Here is a 19,643-nt window from a genome sequence, read left to right as displayed (position 1 = left end):
TGTATATAAACGCTATATGTCTGTGTATTGACACCCCAATTGTTTGTTCACCCCACTCCCTTTGACCTCCTAATCCACAAACAACAACAGAATTCTTTCTGGGGTGGGGAGTGTGCTAGATAGATAGACACATAGACACACACACACACACATACATACATATATACATACATATAAACACACATTTTATCTCACACACACACTCGATATAGAAGCACACCAACTGTTTGTGCTTATTCACCCCGACTCCCTTTGCTCTCCCAGTCAACCGCAAACAACAACAAAACTCTGCCTGGGGAGGGGAAAATAATCACCCCAACCATAACCATAATAATAACGAAAGGAGAGCCGTACGTGTGCGATGTGGGGCGGGGGCAAGGAAGCGCGACCAGGGGAGGAAGAAGAAGAAGGAGAGAAGGAATAGGAGAACAAGAGTAAAGAAGAGAAGAAAAGAAGAGGAGGAAAGAGAAGGAGGAAGAAGAGGAAGACGAGGCGAAGAAAGAAGGGGAGGAGGAAGAGAAGAAATGAAGAGTAGAAGGAAGAAGAGGAGGAGGAAGAAGAGAAAGGAAGTGAAGAAGAGGAAAAAAGAAGGGGAGGAGTAATAAGAAGAGAAAGGGGTTGAAGAAGAGGAGGGAGAGAAGGCGGAAGATGAGAAGAAAAAGAAGAGGAAGAAGAAGAGGAGGAAAAAGAAAGGAAGAGAAGAAGAGGAGGAAGAAAAAGAAAGGGAGGAGTAAGAAGAAGTGGATGAAGAAGAAGAGGAAGAGAAGAGGAGGAAGAAAAGAAAGGAAGAGAAGAAGAGGAGGAAGTAAAAGAAGGGGAGGATTAAAGAGAAGAGGAAGAGGAGGGGGATGAAGAAGAGGAAGAGAAGAAAAGGAGGAGGAAGAAGAGGAGGAAGAAGAAGAGGAATAAAAGAAAGAAGAAAAGGAGGAAGAAAAAGAAGGGGAGAATTAAGGAGAATAGGAAGAGGAGGAGGATGAAGAAGAGGAGGAAGAAGAGAAGAAAAGGAGGAAGAAGAGAAGAAGAGGAGGAGGAGGAAGAGAAAGGAAAAGAAGAGGAAGAAGAAAATGAAGTAGAGTAGCAAGAAGAGAAGAGGAGGAAGAGGAGGAGGAAGAGAAGGAGGGGAGGGGTAGGAAGAAGAAAAAGAAGAAGAGGAGGAGGAGGAATAAGGGGGATCCCCTCTCATGTCTCCCCCTTCTTCTTCCCGTGAGAAAAAAGTTCTTATTTGCTCTTCTTCCCTCGTTCCTCCCCGTCAATGCAGCCCGAGACCCTCTTCGGGGCAGGGAATAACAAGTTTCCAAGTTGCGGCCTCCTTCCTTTTTCCCCTTCCTCTCCTCTTCCTTCTCCTCCTTCTTCTCCCTTCAGTCCCTAAACAACCCTCACAGGAGGGAGAGAAGGAGGGACAAAATGGACTGAGAGGGAAGAGGAGGAGGAGGAAGGGCAGGAGCCGGCGAGTAACGGTCCCCGGCCTGAGAGGGAATGAAGGAGCGGAGGCACCGCTAGGCGGGCGAGGGCAGCAGCCCAGCCAGCCCAGGTAGCGGACCTAACGGTGCAGGGGGAGCAGCCAGGGAATAGACTTCGGACTTCTCTCTCTGCCTCTCTGCCTCTCTCCCCTTGTTCCCGCTCCCTTTCCCCTCGGCTCCAAGGCAGCCCGCTCCCCGCTGGCGGCCCAACTGACCGTGATTGCGCCGGGGGTTCGCCTGCTTCCTGCGCTTACACCTGGGGCCATCCGCCATGATCCTCTCGCTGGTGTCTCCGCGCTCCAGTCACCTCCTCCCTCCCCTCCCTCCCTCCCCCCTCCCCCCCACCTCCCTCACACTTTACGACACTGGGTGGTGTGCTCTCTGGATGTGTGTGATTCCCTGTGACAGGCTCTCTCTCTCCTCGCTCCCCCCCCTTCTCTCTCTCTCTCTCTTCACTTTTTTACATCACCTTCCCACACCTAGTGGCTGCTTGGCCGCCGCCGCTGCTGCCGCCGCCGGAACCTCGTTGCCAAGGGAGACCGGGCCCGCTTTACGGCAGCGCGTCCGTTCGAACCAGCGGAGAGGGAAAAGTTTTCTGGGCCTGGCAGGTAATGCTGAGGAGGAGGAGGAAGGGGCGCAGAGGGCCCGCTCTGGGGGAAATTGGGAGGGATTGAAAATATACAGCCTCTAGCATAGTAGATATATTATTGTATATAAGGGAGGGGCGAGAGATAAAGGAAGGGAAGCCCCCTCCCCTTCTCAGGAACTCTAGGGAAGCCCCCTTAGGCCTAATGTTGTCCAAGTCCATAAATAAAAGTATTATTATTATTATTATTAATGTGCCCAAGCAGACAAATAAAATGTATGGTGGTGATGATTATTATCATTCTAATACCTCCCAAAAATAAAATATATGATTATTATTCTAATGCCTCCCCCCAATAAAAGGTATTATTATTATTATTATTATTATTAATAATAATAATATTCTAATGCCCAAGTAAACAAATAAAATGTATGATGATGATGATGATGATTATGCTAGTACTCCCCCAAAAATAAAAGGTATGATTATTATTATTCTGATGGCCAAATATTATTATTGTAATGCCCAAGTAAACAAATAAAATGGATGATGATGTTTATGATGATTATTATTCTAATACCCCCCCCCAAATAAAAGGTATGATTATTATTATTGTAATGCCCAAGTAAACAAATAAAATGTATGATGATGATGATGATTATTCTAGTACTCCCCCCAAATAAAAGGAATTATTATTATTATTCTAATGCCCCCCCCCCCCCAATAAAATGTATGGTTATTATTATTCCAATGCCCAAATATTATTATTCTTATGCCCAGGTAAACAAATAAAATGGATGATGATGAGGATTATTATTATTCTAATACTCCTCCCCCAAATAAAAGGTATGATTATTATTATTATAATGCCCAAGTAAACAAATAATATGGATGATGATGGTTATTATTATTCTAATGCCCCCCCCAAATAAAATGCATGATTATTATTATTCTAATGCCCCCCCCAAATAAAATGCATGATTATTATTATTCTAATGCTCAAATATTATTATTCTAATGCCCAGGTAAACAAATAAAATGTATGATGATGATGATGATGATTATTATTATTCTAATGCCCAAATATTATTATTCTAATGCCCAGGTAAACAAATAAAATGTATGATGATTATTATTATTATTCTAATACTCCCCAAAATAAAAGGTATGATTATTATTATTATTCTAATGCCCAAGTAAACAAATAAAATGGATGATGATTATTATTATTATTCTAATGCCTTCCCCAAAATAAAATAGATGATTATTATTTTTCTAATGCTCAAATATTATTATTCTAATGCCCAAGTAAACAAATAAAATGTATTATAATGATTATTATTATTATTATTTTAATGCCCCCCAAATAAAATGTAGGATTATTATTATTCTAATACCCAAAATAAACAAATAAAGTGTATTATTATTATTCTGATGCCCAAATAAACAAAATAATAATAATAATAATAATTATTATTATTCTACTACCCCTCCCCAAATAAAAGGTATTATTATTATTCTAATGCCCAAGTAAACAAATAAAATGGATGATGATTACTATAATTATTATTCTACTGCCCCCAAAATAAAATGGATGATTATTATTATTCTAATGCTCAAATATTATTATTCTAATGCCCAAGTAAACAAATAAAATGTTTGATAATGATGATGATGATGATTATTCTAATGCCCAAGTAAACAAATAAAATGTGTTGTTGTTGTTGTTGTTGTTGTTATTCTAATGCCCAAATAAACAAAATGTATTATTATTATTCTAATGCTTAAGTAAACAAATAAAATGTATTATTATTATTATTATTATTATTATTATTATTCTGATGCCCATATATTGTTATTCTGATGCCCAAATAAACAAACAAAATGTATCATTATTATTCTAATGCCCAAATAGTATTATTCCGATGCCCAAATAAGCAAATAAAATGTATATTAATAATAATAATACTTTATTTATATTCCGCCCTGCCTCCCCGAGGGGACTCAGGTTGGATTCCAGCATATACAGACACAAGGGCAAACATGCAATTCCTAGAAACAACAAAACACAGATAAACGGTTCCGGCCCAGTTTACCTGTCCAAACGTATCTCCCTCTACAAACCACCAAGGATGTTAAGATCATCCGGGGAGGTCCTTCTCTCAGTCCCACCACCTTCACAGTAGCGTCTGGTGGGAATGGGAGACAAGGGCCTTCTCTGTGGTGGCTCCTCAGCTGTGGAACTCCCTCAGATCTGCCCCCTCCCTCCTGACCTTTCCTAAAAAATTTAAAACCTGGCTGTGGGTTCAAGCTTTTGAACAACAGATGGAATAATTGGAAAGAGAATGTTTTAGTGACCACAGTGGACTATGATTTGAACCGGTGAACTGTTTTTAAATTAAATGCTTTATAATTGTTTTTAATTATGTTTAATTGTATCTGTGATTTCTAATGTACTGTGTTGGCACCTGATGGTTGCATATTGTAAGCCCTTCTGAGTCCCTTTTTGGAGGTGAGAAGGATGGGATATAAATGCTCTAAATAAATAAATAAATAAATAAAGGTAAAGGCTTCTCCTTTCATTCCGGCTCTGGGTGTGGTGCTGATTTCCATTTCTAAGCCAAAGAGCTTCTGTTGTGAGTAGACACCTCCTAGGTCATGTGGCCGGCATGACTTCATGGAGCGCTGTTTATCTTCCCGTTGAGGTAGTTACCTATTGAGCTCATGTTTGCATGTTTTTTAACTGCTAGATTGGCAGAACCTTGTGCTAACAGTGGGAGCTCTCCCCCATCCTGCAGATTTTTGAATACTTACATATAGATAACCTTGGAGATGGGGGCCAAACCTAAACATGACATTCATTTAGCCTTCATATACACTTTGTAGACTTAGCTTGGAGGTACTTTTTTATACAATATTTTAATACTTTTGTTCATGAAACCAAATTTGTGTTCACTGAGCTATCAGAAAGCAAAGGAGTCCATATCTCATCTACCCATATAGGCAGTTTTGGACTTTGGAGCATAGTGGAAACCCATTTTTGCTATTGCAGTTTGGTGAAGGGACTTTATTTAGATTGAATAGCCCTTATTCAAAAGGCTTGAGAGTGTTTTGCATTTTGCATTTTCCAGATTTCTTCATATTTGTATGTACCTTCTTCTTCTTCTTCGTATTATTATTATTATTATTATTATTATTATTATTATTATTTTATCCCCATGAGACAGGGTGAGATCCCATCTGTTAGCCCCAGCTTCCCATGCGGGGGCATGAGAGAAGCATCCCACAGGATGGTAACACTTCCGGGTGTCCCTTGGGCAATGTCTCTGCGCCGGCCTATTCTCTCACACCATAAGCGACTTGCAGTTTCCAAGTCGCTTTTGACACGATTAAAAAAAACCTACTTTTCTCTTAATTGAGATGCAAAGCAGCTTGAAGATAGGAGGCAAGTCTAAAACCCCAATTCATTTCTGTCCTGTGTACCTATTATACATATTTCTAGAGAGGACACTTCTTTAGGAATATCTAGGTTCTCCAGTATGATTCTGTGGACAATCTCTGGATGACCTAGAGTTTCCTTGAGATGCATTCTCTCAGATAAACAGTGGGTTTTTTTTACACTTGTGCTTTTCCCAATGTCAAGAGAGCTTGTGCCCCTAATCCCAGTGAATGTGAAGGGCTGACTTTATGTATTTGAAAATTAGTTGGAGGAAGTGGCAGTTGATTTCTGGTTGCGACTTTGTAGACAACTAAAGGCTGGACTGGAGGGACTTTGATTCAGAAGGAAACTGCATCTTTAGAGAAAAATGTAATTTGGTAATCTAGTGAGTAAAAGTTCTTTTTGAGTAAGCATGCACAGTATTGGGCTTCACAAGGAAAATAAAGCTCAACTTCTTAGGTGGATGATGAAGAAGTTGTTATGCTGCTTAGAAAGCAATATATTAGAGCATCATTCCTCCTTCTGATCTGTAATGCGGCTTCATCTGGTCTAATTGCCACCTCCGCCTCCTCTATAGATTAGTGACAGGGATTTACTTGTCATGTACTTAAAAGTCTAGGTATTGCCATAGAATAATTTGCATAGTCAACACTAATTACTTTATAGAACTTAAAAAATGTTTCTAGAACGTAGATGCCAGTGAACTCTTAGGAATTTGTAAGCATTCATTGGTTTTATTCATTAACAGCTGGAACATGTTAATGTTGGGAGTTGAAGATGTATTAAAAGATTACATGATAAAAACGCTGAATGAATTATTTGCCATAGTGTTTTCTGTGGAAGAGATAGGACAGGTATCTGTCCCTGAAGTATTTTTCAGGAAAGAAATCTGAAGAATAGGTAAATTATGGTGACAACAGATGAGGTTACAGATCTAATTAAGTTCAATCTCCCATTGCTAATTAAGCCCAATGTCAAGGTTTTGTTGTTATTAATAATGAAATCTTTTTCTAAGTCTACAGGTCAGGAGTTGGAAACACAGTCTTCAAAGATGAAAAAACTCCAGAAGATGTTGTTGTTTATTTGTTCAATCGCTTCCAACTTTTTGGACCTCATGGACCAGTCTTTACTAGAGACTTTGGGGGGAAATGTATCTGTACTAGAACAAACCATGGAGAGTCTTCACTGTGGTTTGAGCAAGTCATAGTTTGTGATTATTATTCTGGTCTTTAAAAAAAAACTCTAGTTGAAATTTCAGTTTAGGCCTAAATTTCAGCTAAAGTAGAAAGTATAATAACAGATGGAAATTAGTTAATATGTGGTTCTATTTTGTGTGGCTTTGTAAACCAGGGTGGCCCCTAAATGTATGCTGATATGGACATTGAAACTGGAAAACTGTTGCTTAATGTTCATTGGTCAACTCACAGAAATCAGTCAAAATCTGATCAGGGAATTCTAGATTAATTTAACCTAAGATGTTTACATCAAACACAGCATACCATGGGAAGAACCACAAGACAGACAGCAGGTCAAGCATGGGGTTTTGTTGCTTATACATGAACCCAAACCATGGATGGCTTCAGAATACTGCTAGTGTTCATGATTTCATGGTTGCATTGGAGGAAATGATGAGGAAATGGCACATAAGCCTGAGGCTTATACTTGTTCTATCCCACAAGTATAAGCTATAGTTTAGTGCAGCAATATGGAAAATGTAGCTTCCAGTGTGTACATGGTCTCTAAAGCCTGTTTGGTGACCTACCAAGAGTCATGGACCACTCCCTCCACGAATGGGAGCAACAATTCCACCAAATAGTCAATTGCTGCTCCTTGTTAATTTATAGCACCATACTCAACTTTCAAAAGTGGCAGAAAAATAACACCTTGAACACATGGTTATTTCTAGACAGGGATTAATGTTTTGTTCCTTAGTTATTGCATGCAAGAATGAATGATTTCACTTGGCAAGAGGATTTGCATATTTTTATGAGTTTTCACATTTCAGCACTTTCTTTTGCGAATAGTTAACTCAAAAATACATTTTGTTCAGAAACCTGTCTTCACAACAAGAACAGTATTTTTTTTGATATTGTCAACCAAGACGGGTATCAAACTCATTTTCACCAAGGGCCACATCAATCTTATGGTTGCCTTCACAGGGCCGTATGTGATTGTAAGACTGTATAAATGTAACTATGTTGCCCTGGTTCCGAACACTTTGAGGGCCATATAAAATGCGGTGAATTTGGCTCATGGGCCTTGCTTTTCACACATGTGAATGAAGGCATCCACAACAACAAAAATACTACTGGATGGATTGTGTTTTCTGGAAGGTAGCACCTCCTTGCACATCTCAGGTAAATCGAGCAACAAGATTTCTTCATGAAGAACCAGATTTGTGTACAATAGAACACTTCTCTTAATTGGTAGTGCCACTAGTGTGTTAGGTTTTCTTTTTGAATATTGATGGCTGTTACATTTGGCCAGTATCTTGAAAAATGTATAAAATATTCCACACCAATTGGAGAGCACACCTGTCTAATCATAAGTAGACCTTGTTGAGCTTAATGAGACTTGCTTTTCATTGGCTGTGCTGGCTAGGGTGGCTAAATTTGCAATGGAATAACCCAGTAAGACATATGACTTCTACTCCTCATGTATAAGACTACTCTTAAATTATTCAAGGGCTACAAGAATAGAGGCTACTATCAGATGTGTTACATAAATACGAGTCCTAGACCATTTCCTCCAACCCCCTGCTGTGGGGGGAGCTACACACAAATCACTCTCAAGCTCTGTTCAAAGACCTCCAAAAAGAGACTCCTAGGTAGACTCATCCGCTGTTGAACAACTCTTAGAGACAAGTAGTTCTACCTATGTTTAAAGTGCTTTAAATGCCATTTATGGCTTCTGCAGAAGACTGATTTAAACTAATACTCTTTCTGCAGTGCTTGGTTCAGCTGGAGCAAAGATCAGCTAACCTTGTCTAGACGTTTGAAGAGCTATAAGAAAGTGCCATATTCGATAAAAGAAATGCAAGCACTGATAACAGAAACTGAGGTGAAATCCATCTGAGATTCTGCAATGGAAATATATTTTAGAAAATATCAGTGTAGAAACACAGATAAGCTGTTCAACAATAACACATTTATTTAGAATGTGGCTTCTTTAAGATATGTATTTAAAAGATTTCTATAATGAGATATCCATAACTGGAGTTATTAATCAATCCAGTTCTGCACACTCACTAGTCACTAAATAAAAGTGTTTTGTTTTGTGGTGTATATACTAGGTGCATTTAACGCACCTCAACGATGTGTATGCCCCATCTGTAATGCCTGTGACCATTATATGCAGGTTGAAATTTGGAAAGTTCATCTTGTAACAGTGTTGTTTGATTATGGCCCCCAAGTTTTTGATACAAAAATAAAGAAGGGAAAGTAACTGAGTATAGTTTTGTCAATGGATATGAGGATCCATGAACAAAAAGACAGCACAAAAAGGAAATACCTTAACAGGCATGGTTTCATCTTCTGATTTGTTGAGGAAAGATATCAGAGATGTTGGTTCTCCAAGACTTCGAAACAGCTGCTTCAATGCTACACAAGGATCCTGGAGATTGGGATTTGAAAACCTGCTCTGCTATGGAAACCTACTGGGTGACCCTCAAGAAGTCCTCTTACTTATAGAAAAACAATGGCAAACTACCTCTGGATAAGTTTCAACAAGAAGACTCTAAGATAGGATCATTCTAAGAGTTGACTTGAAGGACCATACCAATTGCCACATTTACTGTTATTATCACTGCCATTGTCCATCCTCTGCAAAGCGATCACAGAGCCAAAGCATGGACCATTTCTCTACCGGTGGTAGATGAGTATTATAATGAGTCAGCTGTGGGTGTTCACATCACACTTTGCCATAGTAACAAGCATAAATGCAAATGTACTTCTGTAAAATGTTCTGAAAAGCAGAATGGGTTTTTTTTTTGTTCAACTTCAGTTTTTCTGAAGAATTAAGTGTAAACTGCAGGGGCAGAAGCATAACGTGGAACCCTTTGGGAACAAATACACTCATATTAGAATTATTTCATGTTTAATATGCCACTGTTTAAGTTAAACAAGTCCCTAAAGATGGAAAAGTTGCAAAGCATTAGCTTTTTCACATTAGCATTTTATATAGCATTGTCAGCATACATTTTGCTTTAAAAAGTAACATAAAAAGATATGTTTGCACTTCATAGGACCTACATATATAAACAAATCACAAAGTTCAAACACACTCCTTTCTTCCTAGTTATTGGTCAAGGGAGACTAAATATTTTAGTATTTTTAAAACTAAATTTAAAGCAGCAAACCCTGTTTCTGAGACCTTTTTTAGCCTCAAGTAAGAACAGGGACAATTGCACAGATAATACATTCTCTCTATAATTGTCCATGGAATCCAGTTGTGAGGTGGGAAAAAACTGCTATGATTAATTTTTCTTTTGGCTACAACAGCTCTTATTCTGTAACAAAAGCAGCATCCTTTGCCCAAATGCTGCCCTGTAGTGCTCCCCTTCTAAGCTGTGTGGTAGAACTGTGGAGACATACTTTCTGGGCAAATGGCTAAAAGCAGGAATGGCTGAGTTTACACATTATTCTCCCACATTTCTCATTTTCTTCAACACAGGTTTGTTTTGGCTTATGTTTTCATTGTTTGCTGAAAGCTGGCACTAAACCAATTCTATATAGTTGTGTATAAGTCTGGAAATGTTAGTCAGAAAATCAATCCAAAAAACCTGAGTCAACTTATCCTCAGGTCAGTGTGAGTATTGTAGCTTAACGCTTACTAAAACAGGAACCATACCCTTCGCTTGAGTAGAAGGAGGAAAGGCAAGAGCATAGTTCATCCTAGGACAGTGATTCTCAACCTTCCTAATGCCGCGACCCCTTAATATGTTGTGGTGACCCCCAACCATAAAATTATTTTAGTTGCTACTTCATAACTAATTTTGCTACTGTTGTGAATTGTAATGTAAATATCTGATATGCAGGAAGTATTTTCATTCACTGGACCATTCACATTAGCATTTTATATAGCACTGTCAGCACACATTTTGCTTTTAAAAGTAACATAAAAAGATAGGTTTGCACTTCATGGGACCTACATATATAAACGATGCTATAGAAAATGCTAATGTGAATGGTCCAGTGAATGAAAATACTTTCTGCATATCAGATATTTACGCCCAAATTTGAATACTGGTGGGATTTGGGGTGTGTGTGTGTGTGTGATCTTGTTATTTAGGAGTTGTAGTTGTAGGGATTTATAGTTAACCTACCATCAAAGAGCCTTCTGATCTACACAATGATGGAATTGAACCAATCTTGGCACACAGAACTCCCATGACCAGCAAAAAATACTGGAAGGGTTTGGTAGGCATTAACTTTGAGTTTTGGAGTTGTAGTTCACCTACATCCAGAGAAGACTGTGGACTCAAACAATGATGGATCTGGACCAAACTTGGCACGGATACTTAATATACCCAAATGTAAACACTGGTGGAGATTGGGAAAAATAGACCTTGACATTTGGGAGTTGTAGTTGCTGGGATTTATAGTTCATCTACAAGTAAAGAGCATTCTGAACCCCATCAATGATAGAACTGAACTAAACTTCCCACAAAGAACCCCCATGACCAACAGAAAATAGTGGAGGGATTTGGGATAAATTGACCATTATTTAGGGGAGATGTGGTTCACCTACATCCAGAGAGCACTATGAACTCAAACAACTGTGCTAAAGAGGCTCCTAAGACCATTAGAAATATGTGTTTTCTGATGGTCTTTGGCAACCCTTCTGAAGCCCCCTTGCGACCCCCCCCTGTGGAATTTCTGGCCTTTTTGAATATCTGTGTGAAGAAATTTTATGCAGTGGTGAAATGGCCGTGCAGCTGACCCCCTTTTACCTCTTCATAGAATTACTCTTGACTTATCCACAGGTCATGTTAAAACCCATAATTTTGCCTCCAAAAGTTGTCCATGACGAATATCATGCATTTTTAGTCTAATACGGTACAAACGTTTGTTGTATATACATTTTACAAATTTTTTGAATATACATTTTACAAACTTTCCCCGCTAATATAATGGATTTTTTGGTATACATTCCCCAGTACACACTGGTATTTTTTACTTTTCCCTTAATGTACAAATGTAGGTTCATCTCCTTTCAGTTACAAACTGGATGAAAAATACTGAAAATGTGGAATTCCTCAATCTAGTACATATTAATTGTCTTGTGAATTGGAAGGGTCTGAATTCAATAGGTTCATACAAAAAGGCTGTAAATTCTTTCCAGTAAAACACAAGAGCTGTTCGCTGCTTTTCTTTCTAATTAAAGTTAATGCAAATAGTTGTTTGGCAGAGTTTTGAACAATGCTACTTAATCCTTGTTTGATTCTTCAACCTCCCCATTAAACATTGATCTCAAATTTTTAACTTCCATCAAAATGTTATAAAAAGAATTTGAATTAGTGGGAGATTTTCTTGACCCATAATAAATATTCATGTGCAATATGTATTAAAGCTGAGTGGTATTTTAAAATACATTTTGCGCTGTTTTGTGAATATTGTAGTTGGAAAAAAACTATTGAAACATTCACATCTACCTCCAACAGACAAGAGTTCTTTCTCCCACCCTGGACATTCCACAGATATATAAACCCAATTTTCCTAGTTTCCAACAGACCTCACAACCTCTGAGGCGAAACGTCAGGAGAGAATGCTTCTGGAATATGGCCATACAGCCCGGAAAACTCACAATAACCCAGTGATTCTGGCCATGAAAGCCTTCAAAATACAAAAAAATGTTAGGATGTTATAACTTCAGTAACAAAGATAATCAAGTTTATTAATGTATTATTAATTAGTTAATGTATGACAAATGTGCAAGGGTTTATTTTTTTTTTTACTATAATTGAAAAATCATGAACAAATTCTGAGCAATCATATTACATAAAGAGCTTTCCTTTTTTGCTGTAATATAGTAAGCTCTGACCTGGTGGCACATCCAAATAGCTCTTTTGTGATTCAGTCATTGTGAGGACAAGTAATATTCTCTCAAGTGTTGTTGTTTACTCTAGAAGCAACAATTGTGTACAAAATTAGTTCAGAATAATTAAATGAGTCATCCTTAGTATAAAGGAAATTAGCAACTAATGACAACCGGTTGTTGGCTTAAGAAAATGTAGTTCCAAGGCTGAATAGAACTTCGCTCTTAGCATATCATGTATAGATCTTGTTAAAATTGTTGCACTGTCTTGTTAGTGCCTTAACCTATTTGAAATATAAAGGAGATGGTTTCCAAGTGAGATGTTAACTCTGCATATAACACGTGAAATGCAATTGTATATGTTTCTGTTCAGACTTACTGTGTTGATAACAGGTAGGCAGAATAATCTTGTGTACATGAATAAGAGAAGGAGAGAACCATGTTCTTTTCCCTCCAATTGAATCCTATGTGAGCTGCAGGCTTGAAGAGATGAAGAGCCTGATGATCTATGGGTTTATTATTATTATGTTATGGGCTCCCATAACATCTTCTGTCCTGTTGCTGTAAAGACTTAATAGCAGTGGTTCTCTTATATCAGAAGAACAGTTGATCCCAGTTCCGTATGATAGAGTCCAAAAAACATGGCGTCCACAAAAAAACATTTTTTTACATTTTGTATAGCTTGTAATGTTAAAAGAACACTGAGAGGAATGGGGTGTTTGGAATGAAGGCTGCCTCACTTTTCCGGGCTCATACACTCTCTAGTTAACTGCTCTTCCCATTCCTTCCTCTCCCCACCCCATTGTCACCAACTGACCGCCATGTACATTTTGATTTTGATTTTTAAAATGTGTATATCACAATATATATTTATATATGTTTACATACTGTATATCGGTGGTTCCCAACCTTTTTTTGACCAGGGACCACTTGACCAGGGACCACTTTGACCAAGGATCACTCTCCAACATTAGTACCAGAAGGGTTACGAATCAGTTTTTGGTCAACTTTAGATTTGGTTTGGTTATTCGGGGTGCTGATTCAGAGAATGGCATTGGGTAGACCACATCAGCTCTAGTTTCTGTTACAGAACATATACCATCCAGTAGTCACCATCTGCTTGTCCACAGAAAATCATATTTAATAAGCCTTTGAACTATAAGAGGTTTTCATGAGACCAGTCGCTTTTATTGCAATGGTGTAGTAAGGCTGTGGACCATATTTTAGTTCTTGCGGTCCATTGGTGTTCCACGGAGCACCGACTGGAAACCACTGCTGTATATGAAGCCCCTAAAATCATAATAAAAGCAAAAAAAGTTCACTGTTAATAACTCAGTCTCAAATTGCTCTCCTTAAAAATTAAATTGCCCCCCTGTGGGTTATGTGCTCCACACTGGGAATCTAGCAGCTAGATACTCTAATGATATTAATGTTGTATCTGTGCAGATCACTATCCCGGCATAAAATGACATTCAGTTTTCCCTGTGTAACTGAAACTGAATGAAACTAAAACTGAAATTGGGTTGTTGTAGGTTTTTCCGGGCTATATGGCCATGTTCTGGAGGCAATTTTTCTCCTGACGTTTCGCCTGCATCTATGGCAAGCATCCTCAGAGGTAATGAGGTCCTCATTACCTCTGAGGATGCATGCCATAGATGCAGGCGAAACGTCAGGAGAAAAATTGCCTCCAGAACATGGCCATATAGCCCAGAAAAACCTACAACAACCCATGGATTCCGGCCATGAAAGCCTTCGATAAAACTGAAATTCTTCAGTAGCTCAAGCATATTTCCGTGTAGATTATTGTTTGGAGGTTGAGTTATACTAGAACAGTTTTGCTCATGACTATACCTATGCTGTCTGTATATTCATGTAATTTAATTCTGATTTTCTCACCATTCTAGTCCACTTCACTTTTTAAAATAAATAGGCTCTTGTTTATGAAAACCTGTGCCACATGAAATAACTGTCCTTAATATAATACACATCTCTTTCTCAGAACCAAAATAGCCATTGCAGTCTTTCAAACACTTGTGTCTTGCTAGAAAATGTAATTCTCAAAATGCCTCTAATTCTCACGTAGCTCTCCTTGGAAAATTAGTAGTAACCTGTTGTATAAAAGAACAACGCTGCAGATAAATGGTTTTATTTCAAGATTTAGCTGTAAACAAAGAGGCTTCTTGATGCAAAGCAAACATTTTATTTGTTCTCTGTAAAGACTGTCATTACCTTGTTATTAAACACTAATGTGTTGAGGATATGTTTTCTCTTTCTCCATATGGTATATTTTTGTTGCCTTCTGCAATCTGCATGCTATTTCTGGCTTCATTCTTTTATACACAATAATTCTTACTAATTGCTTTCCCAGAATATTATGATGTTTCTTGTTTGGCTTTCATTTGAAGCTATTTTCTTAATTACAGTTTCCATAAAGTATCTTTTCTCAATTCTTCAAATTTTAATTTTTAAGAACGTCTTTTTTTGAAAGTAGGTATCATTGAAAATGTTATTGATCCATTATTATGGGCAGGCATGTGGTTTGGGAATTGCATACTTACCTCACCAGAGCTCAGACGGCTACACTCTTCATACATCAATAAAATATTTTTTTAAGTAATGTCTTCCACTGAAAAAAGCCTTTTGATGTTCTCTAGGGATTATGGGAGGCTATTTTAAAAGATATCCATTGTTGGCTCTCATCCATGGAATGTTCAACGTATTTCCCTCTATGAGTCAACTAGAAGGTTAAGATCGTCTGGAGAGGGCTTGCTCTTGGTCCCTCCTCCTTTGCAGGTGTGGTGGAGACGAGAGACAGGGACTTCTCAGTGCTGGCCCCTGGGCTATGGAGTTCCCTCCCCAGTGAACTTAGATCAGCGACCTTCCTCCCAACCTTCAGAAAAAAAGCTAAAGATGTGGATGTGGGATCAAGCATTCAGTTAGTAACCCACGAGAATAATGGAATAGTGCAATGACATCTTGGAATGGCCTGGAATTGTAATAACAAAGGAGTTGTATGTTCCCTGTACGTCATTCCAGTGAGCAACCTGGCTGCCGACTGTTGGACTAGTTGAAGCTTCCGGGCAGTCTTCAAAGGCAGCCCCACGTAGAGTGCGTTGGAGTAGTCTATCTTAGATGTAACGAGAGCGTGGACCACCGTGGCCAAGACAGACTTCTCAAGGAATGGGCTCAGCTGGCGCACAAGTTTTAATTGTGCAAAAGCTCTCCCAGCTACCGCCGAGACCTGTGGTTCCAAGCTCAGCGATGAGTCCAGGATCACTTCCAAACTGCCATGTTAACATACATTCATAAAAATAAAGATATTAAAATAATCATTAAAAACATATCAAACTTTAAAAACAATTTTGCCAACTCCACTGGCTACCAATCAGCTTCCGAGCACAATTCAAAGTGCTGGTTTTACCTTTAAAGCCCTAAACGGTTCTGGCTCAGATTACCTGTCTGAACGTATCTCCTGCCACAAACCATCATGAAGTTTAAGATCTTCAGGAGAGGCCCTGCTCTCTATCCCACCACTATCACAAACATGGTTGATACGGGTGAGAGACAGGGCCTTCTCAGCAGTGGCTCCGCACCTATGGAGCGCCCTCCCTTGTATCAGATTGGCCACCTCTTTCTTGTCTTTTAGAAGGAAAATCAAGACCTGGTTATGGTACTAACTGTTTGATCAGTGAGCAGCAAGTGGAAGAAGATCACAGAACTTATGGCAATGAATTGACTCAGACTAGTTTTTTGATTTTGATTTTAATGGGTGTGTCTTAATTAATTGTTTTAATTGATGTTTTCATTTTTAATATTTTGATTTTACTGTGGTTGTTTTTATGATGCTAGCATCGTATCATGCTTTCGTTAGGCCGCCCTGAGTCCCCCTTCGGGGGGAGAAGGGCGGGTATAAATATAGGAAACAAATAAATAAAATAAATGGCATTGAATCGTTGCCTACGTATGCAAACCACCTTGAGTCTCCTACGGGGTTGAGAAAAGTGAGGTATAAATTGAGCATAAATAAATAAATAACACATTTAAAACATTAAATATTTGAGAAAAAACATTTTTAAATGTGATTGAAGCAAGTGATCTAAAATCATTTTGAAATAATAGATAGTTGAAAGTACCATTGCATCCACTCCAGGTTTTAAGGATCGGAAGTCCAGCAAAAGAGCAACTTTAGCTGCCCACTGGAAAGCCAATAGGGATGGAGCCCACCTGACTTCCATGGAACAGAGTTTACCAAAAAAATTCTGTATTGATATATACTTTTTTTTGCACAGCCATAAACAGTAGATGTACAGAGACATATACTTGGAATCTACCTGAGCATGGTATTCTAAGCAAAGTTAGGTATGCCTAAATTAGCAATGGTCGAGAAGTTCAGTGGAGAATAATCTGCTTTTCTCATGTAATCTAAAGCATTGTGGGAAAGAAAATAAGATCCTCCAATTCTCTAACCATTCATTCTTTTGAAATATCAGAAAATAAGTGACTAGAAAAGTTGCTAGGAAAGAATAAGTGGCTGAATTTGAACTACATTTCTGAGTTTTCATCCAAAAATCCAACTATTTTTGTCTGTATAGTTCTAATTTTTTTTTAACATAATGACTTTGTCAATATTAAGTCAATAATTTCACTGTAAGTCAGTAGACCTGAACAGGACAAAGCAAAATCAATGTCTCTGTGATTCAACAGAATGGATTTAATTGTTTTTCTTGCATTTTAATCTCTAAAATTACTGAAATCTACTTCATGCCACAAGTTTTATATCCTTGGTTTGCAGGTCAAGCAAGGTGCAAATGAAGGGAAAAAGTATACATACATTGCATTAAATAACAAAAAAGTTACATTACTTTCTGTGTTCATAGAATTTACCTGATATGAGGCATGGATCCATGGAATTGGACCATCAGCCCACTCCAATAATTCCATCCTGTTCGTCTACCTGGAAGGGGAAACCAAGGAATGGTGATCATGGACATCGGCATCAACCATTGTGTGATTCCTGCCACTTGGGGAATAAAGCTGGTTGAACAACTCCTGAGCTGGACCTTTCCTTCTCAGCTTTTACTTCAAAGTTTTTTTGATGGGACCAGCCCTGACATTCTCCAAAACTGGATCTGGCACCACGGCACCCTACCACCAGAGTGGGGTTGGAAGCAGTCATATAGTGCCAACTTGTAGCAGCTGCAGTTGGCTTACAGCTAACATCCGGTAATCAGGAATCTTGTTATCATCTGCCACATACAGTGCTTACATGGACAACGAAATGGCCAAGAACTGAATCATGTCCAGATTAAATGCTTTTTTGCTCCCTCAAGACTGTCAGTAGAGAAACAGACAGACCATGGATGGATGGATGGATAGATGAGAGAGGGAAAATGTGGACAGCTGCTGGAGCATCAAGGAAGCTGCGTATACGCTACCTGTTCAGACCTGAGTTTTCTGGGATAGAGACATTTCTGATCTATCTTTCTCAGTAAACTCAGAGTGCCAAATGCAAGAAACTGTAGTGAATGCAATTGTCCTGGTTTACACCATAGTTAAAAGTGGCTGGGCAAATTCTCACAACTGTGGACATACCAAGAACTATATTAGGTGTTCAACATTTGAAAATACGCAACTGCTAGTGAAACTAGCCTTGTAGTAGCATTGTGCCATTGTTGGGTACTACAGTCCAACAGATTTAGGGCCTTTCCAGACAGTTTTATCCCAGGAGCATTTGTGTTTTTTTAAAAAAGTGAATGTTCCTGGAGCCCTGTCCAACCCCCCCCCCCCCCCCAGAAAGCACACGCTTTCTGGGGTGGGTGTCCAGGTGTCCTTCCAGGACTGGCCTGGGAGAACACTTGGACACTCTACCCCCTCCCCAAAAGCCCTAAAAACACTTTAAAAAAGAAAAGTACTTACGCGGTCTCAATTGGAGAGCTGCCACAGCTCTCCCTTCTCAAGGAGAAGGGGGGATAGGAATGATTTTCCTCCTCCCCCCTTCTCCTGTTGCGTCATTTCTAAGAACCAGGAGAGCTGTGGCAGCTCTCCAGTGGAGCCAGGTAAGTACTTTTCTTTTTAAAGGGGCTTTTTAGGGCTTTTGAAGAGTGGGTTAGTATTCCCCAAGTTTTCTGGGCTAATTTAGCTCAGAAAACTTAGGGAAGACTGGCTGGACTGCAGTATTCTGCAGTCCAGACATGAAGCAGTGGGTTTATCTCACACCTTTCAAGAAGGTGCGGAATAAACCCACTTTCAAATTAATTTGCCACAAACCAGGGTTTTCCTGGTTTGTGGTGGATTGATGCTTGGTTTGCCATCTGGACAGCCCCCTTTTTATAGTGGTAACTCCCGCAGAAAAGGGGCTGTCTAGATCCACCCTTAGTCTCCATACTCCATTATTCAATACAAGTATATAACTGAATCATTATTTTTCTTTGTAATGGAGACCAAGCAAAAGAAACAACAGTAACTCCCAGTAATTTCAGACATAATTAAATAAGTACCTTCATAGTGGTTGAAAAGATAAGCATGTATATACACTTTGTATACTTTGTTCCTATTCACATTTAATTAGAAGAAAATTCCATGTTTGGTGAAGCTTCTGTCTTTTCCTCAAATATGAGTCAAGAATTCCTGACATGGCTGTAGTAAAGGTTTTAAGCAATTTATGTATCAATGCATGATAATACTTCAATTGCTACAATCTCTGGAAGACTCTTGACTGAAACCAACATATTGGGAGCATTACAGCAGAGCTCATGTCCTTGGGTTTGTTTCCAGGCCCCAATTTAAAGCAATGGTTTTTTATGACCTTTAAAGTTCTAAATGGCTTGGGACCAGAATAACTTAAGAACTGTCTTCTCCTGTGTAAGCCTGCTGCCCACTCACTGAAATCAGAAGAGGCTCTTATTCATGCCTTTACAAAGATGGAATGGGTGTTATTATATTCACTTCTCAGCCACATTTAAAGCTTTGTCTGGTAGCTTATGATCTGTGCACTCTAACTTTGCTTTGATAATCTGATTTTGTAGTGTATATGAGTTTTGTAAAAACAACATCATAGCTGGAAACTTATTCTGTTTTTCAGGGAGTTTTCTTGGTTTTTTTAAAATTATTATTATGTGTTGTT

General features: G+C 38.7%; 1 protein-coding gene across 5 annotated transcripts in view; it reads right to left on the bottom strand.

The window, feature by feature from the left end:
- Window positions 1-17,714, bottom strand: part of ZEB1 (zinc finger E-box binding homeobox 1) — a 93,986-nt gene extending 76,272 nt beyond the window's left edge. For 2 of the 5 annotated variants that reach the window (XM_060782487.2, XM_060782488.2), the window contains exon 1: window positions 1,676-1,786. In XM_060782487.2, the coding sequence (XP_060638470.2) occupies window positions 1,676-1,733 (58 nt within the window). In that variant the 5' untranslated portion in view covers window positions 1,734-1,786. Of the gene's footprint in view, window positions 1-354; window positions 401-1,675; window positions 1,787-17,404 lie in introns of those variants that run through there. The other 3 variants (XM_067470349.1, XM_067470350.1, XM_067470352.1) reach the window with 2 other exon arrangements.
- Between the last annotated feature and the right edge of the window lie 1,929 nt (window positions 17,715-19,643).

Source organism: Anolis sagrei, chromosome 6 (assembly GCF_037176765.1).
Source record: "Anolis sagrei isolate rAnoSag1 chromosome 6, rAnoSag1.mat, whole genome shotgun sequence".
NCBI classification, from domain to species: Eukaryota; Metazoa; Chordata; class Lepidosauria; order Squamata; family Dactyloidae; genus Anolis; species Anolis sagrei.
The sequence above is the reverse complement of the archived record's forward strand: the minus strand, read 5'-3'. Positions and strand labels throughout refer to the sequence as shown.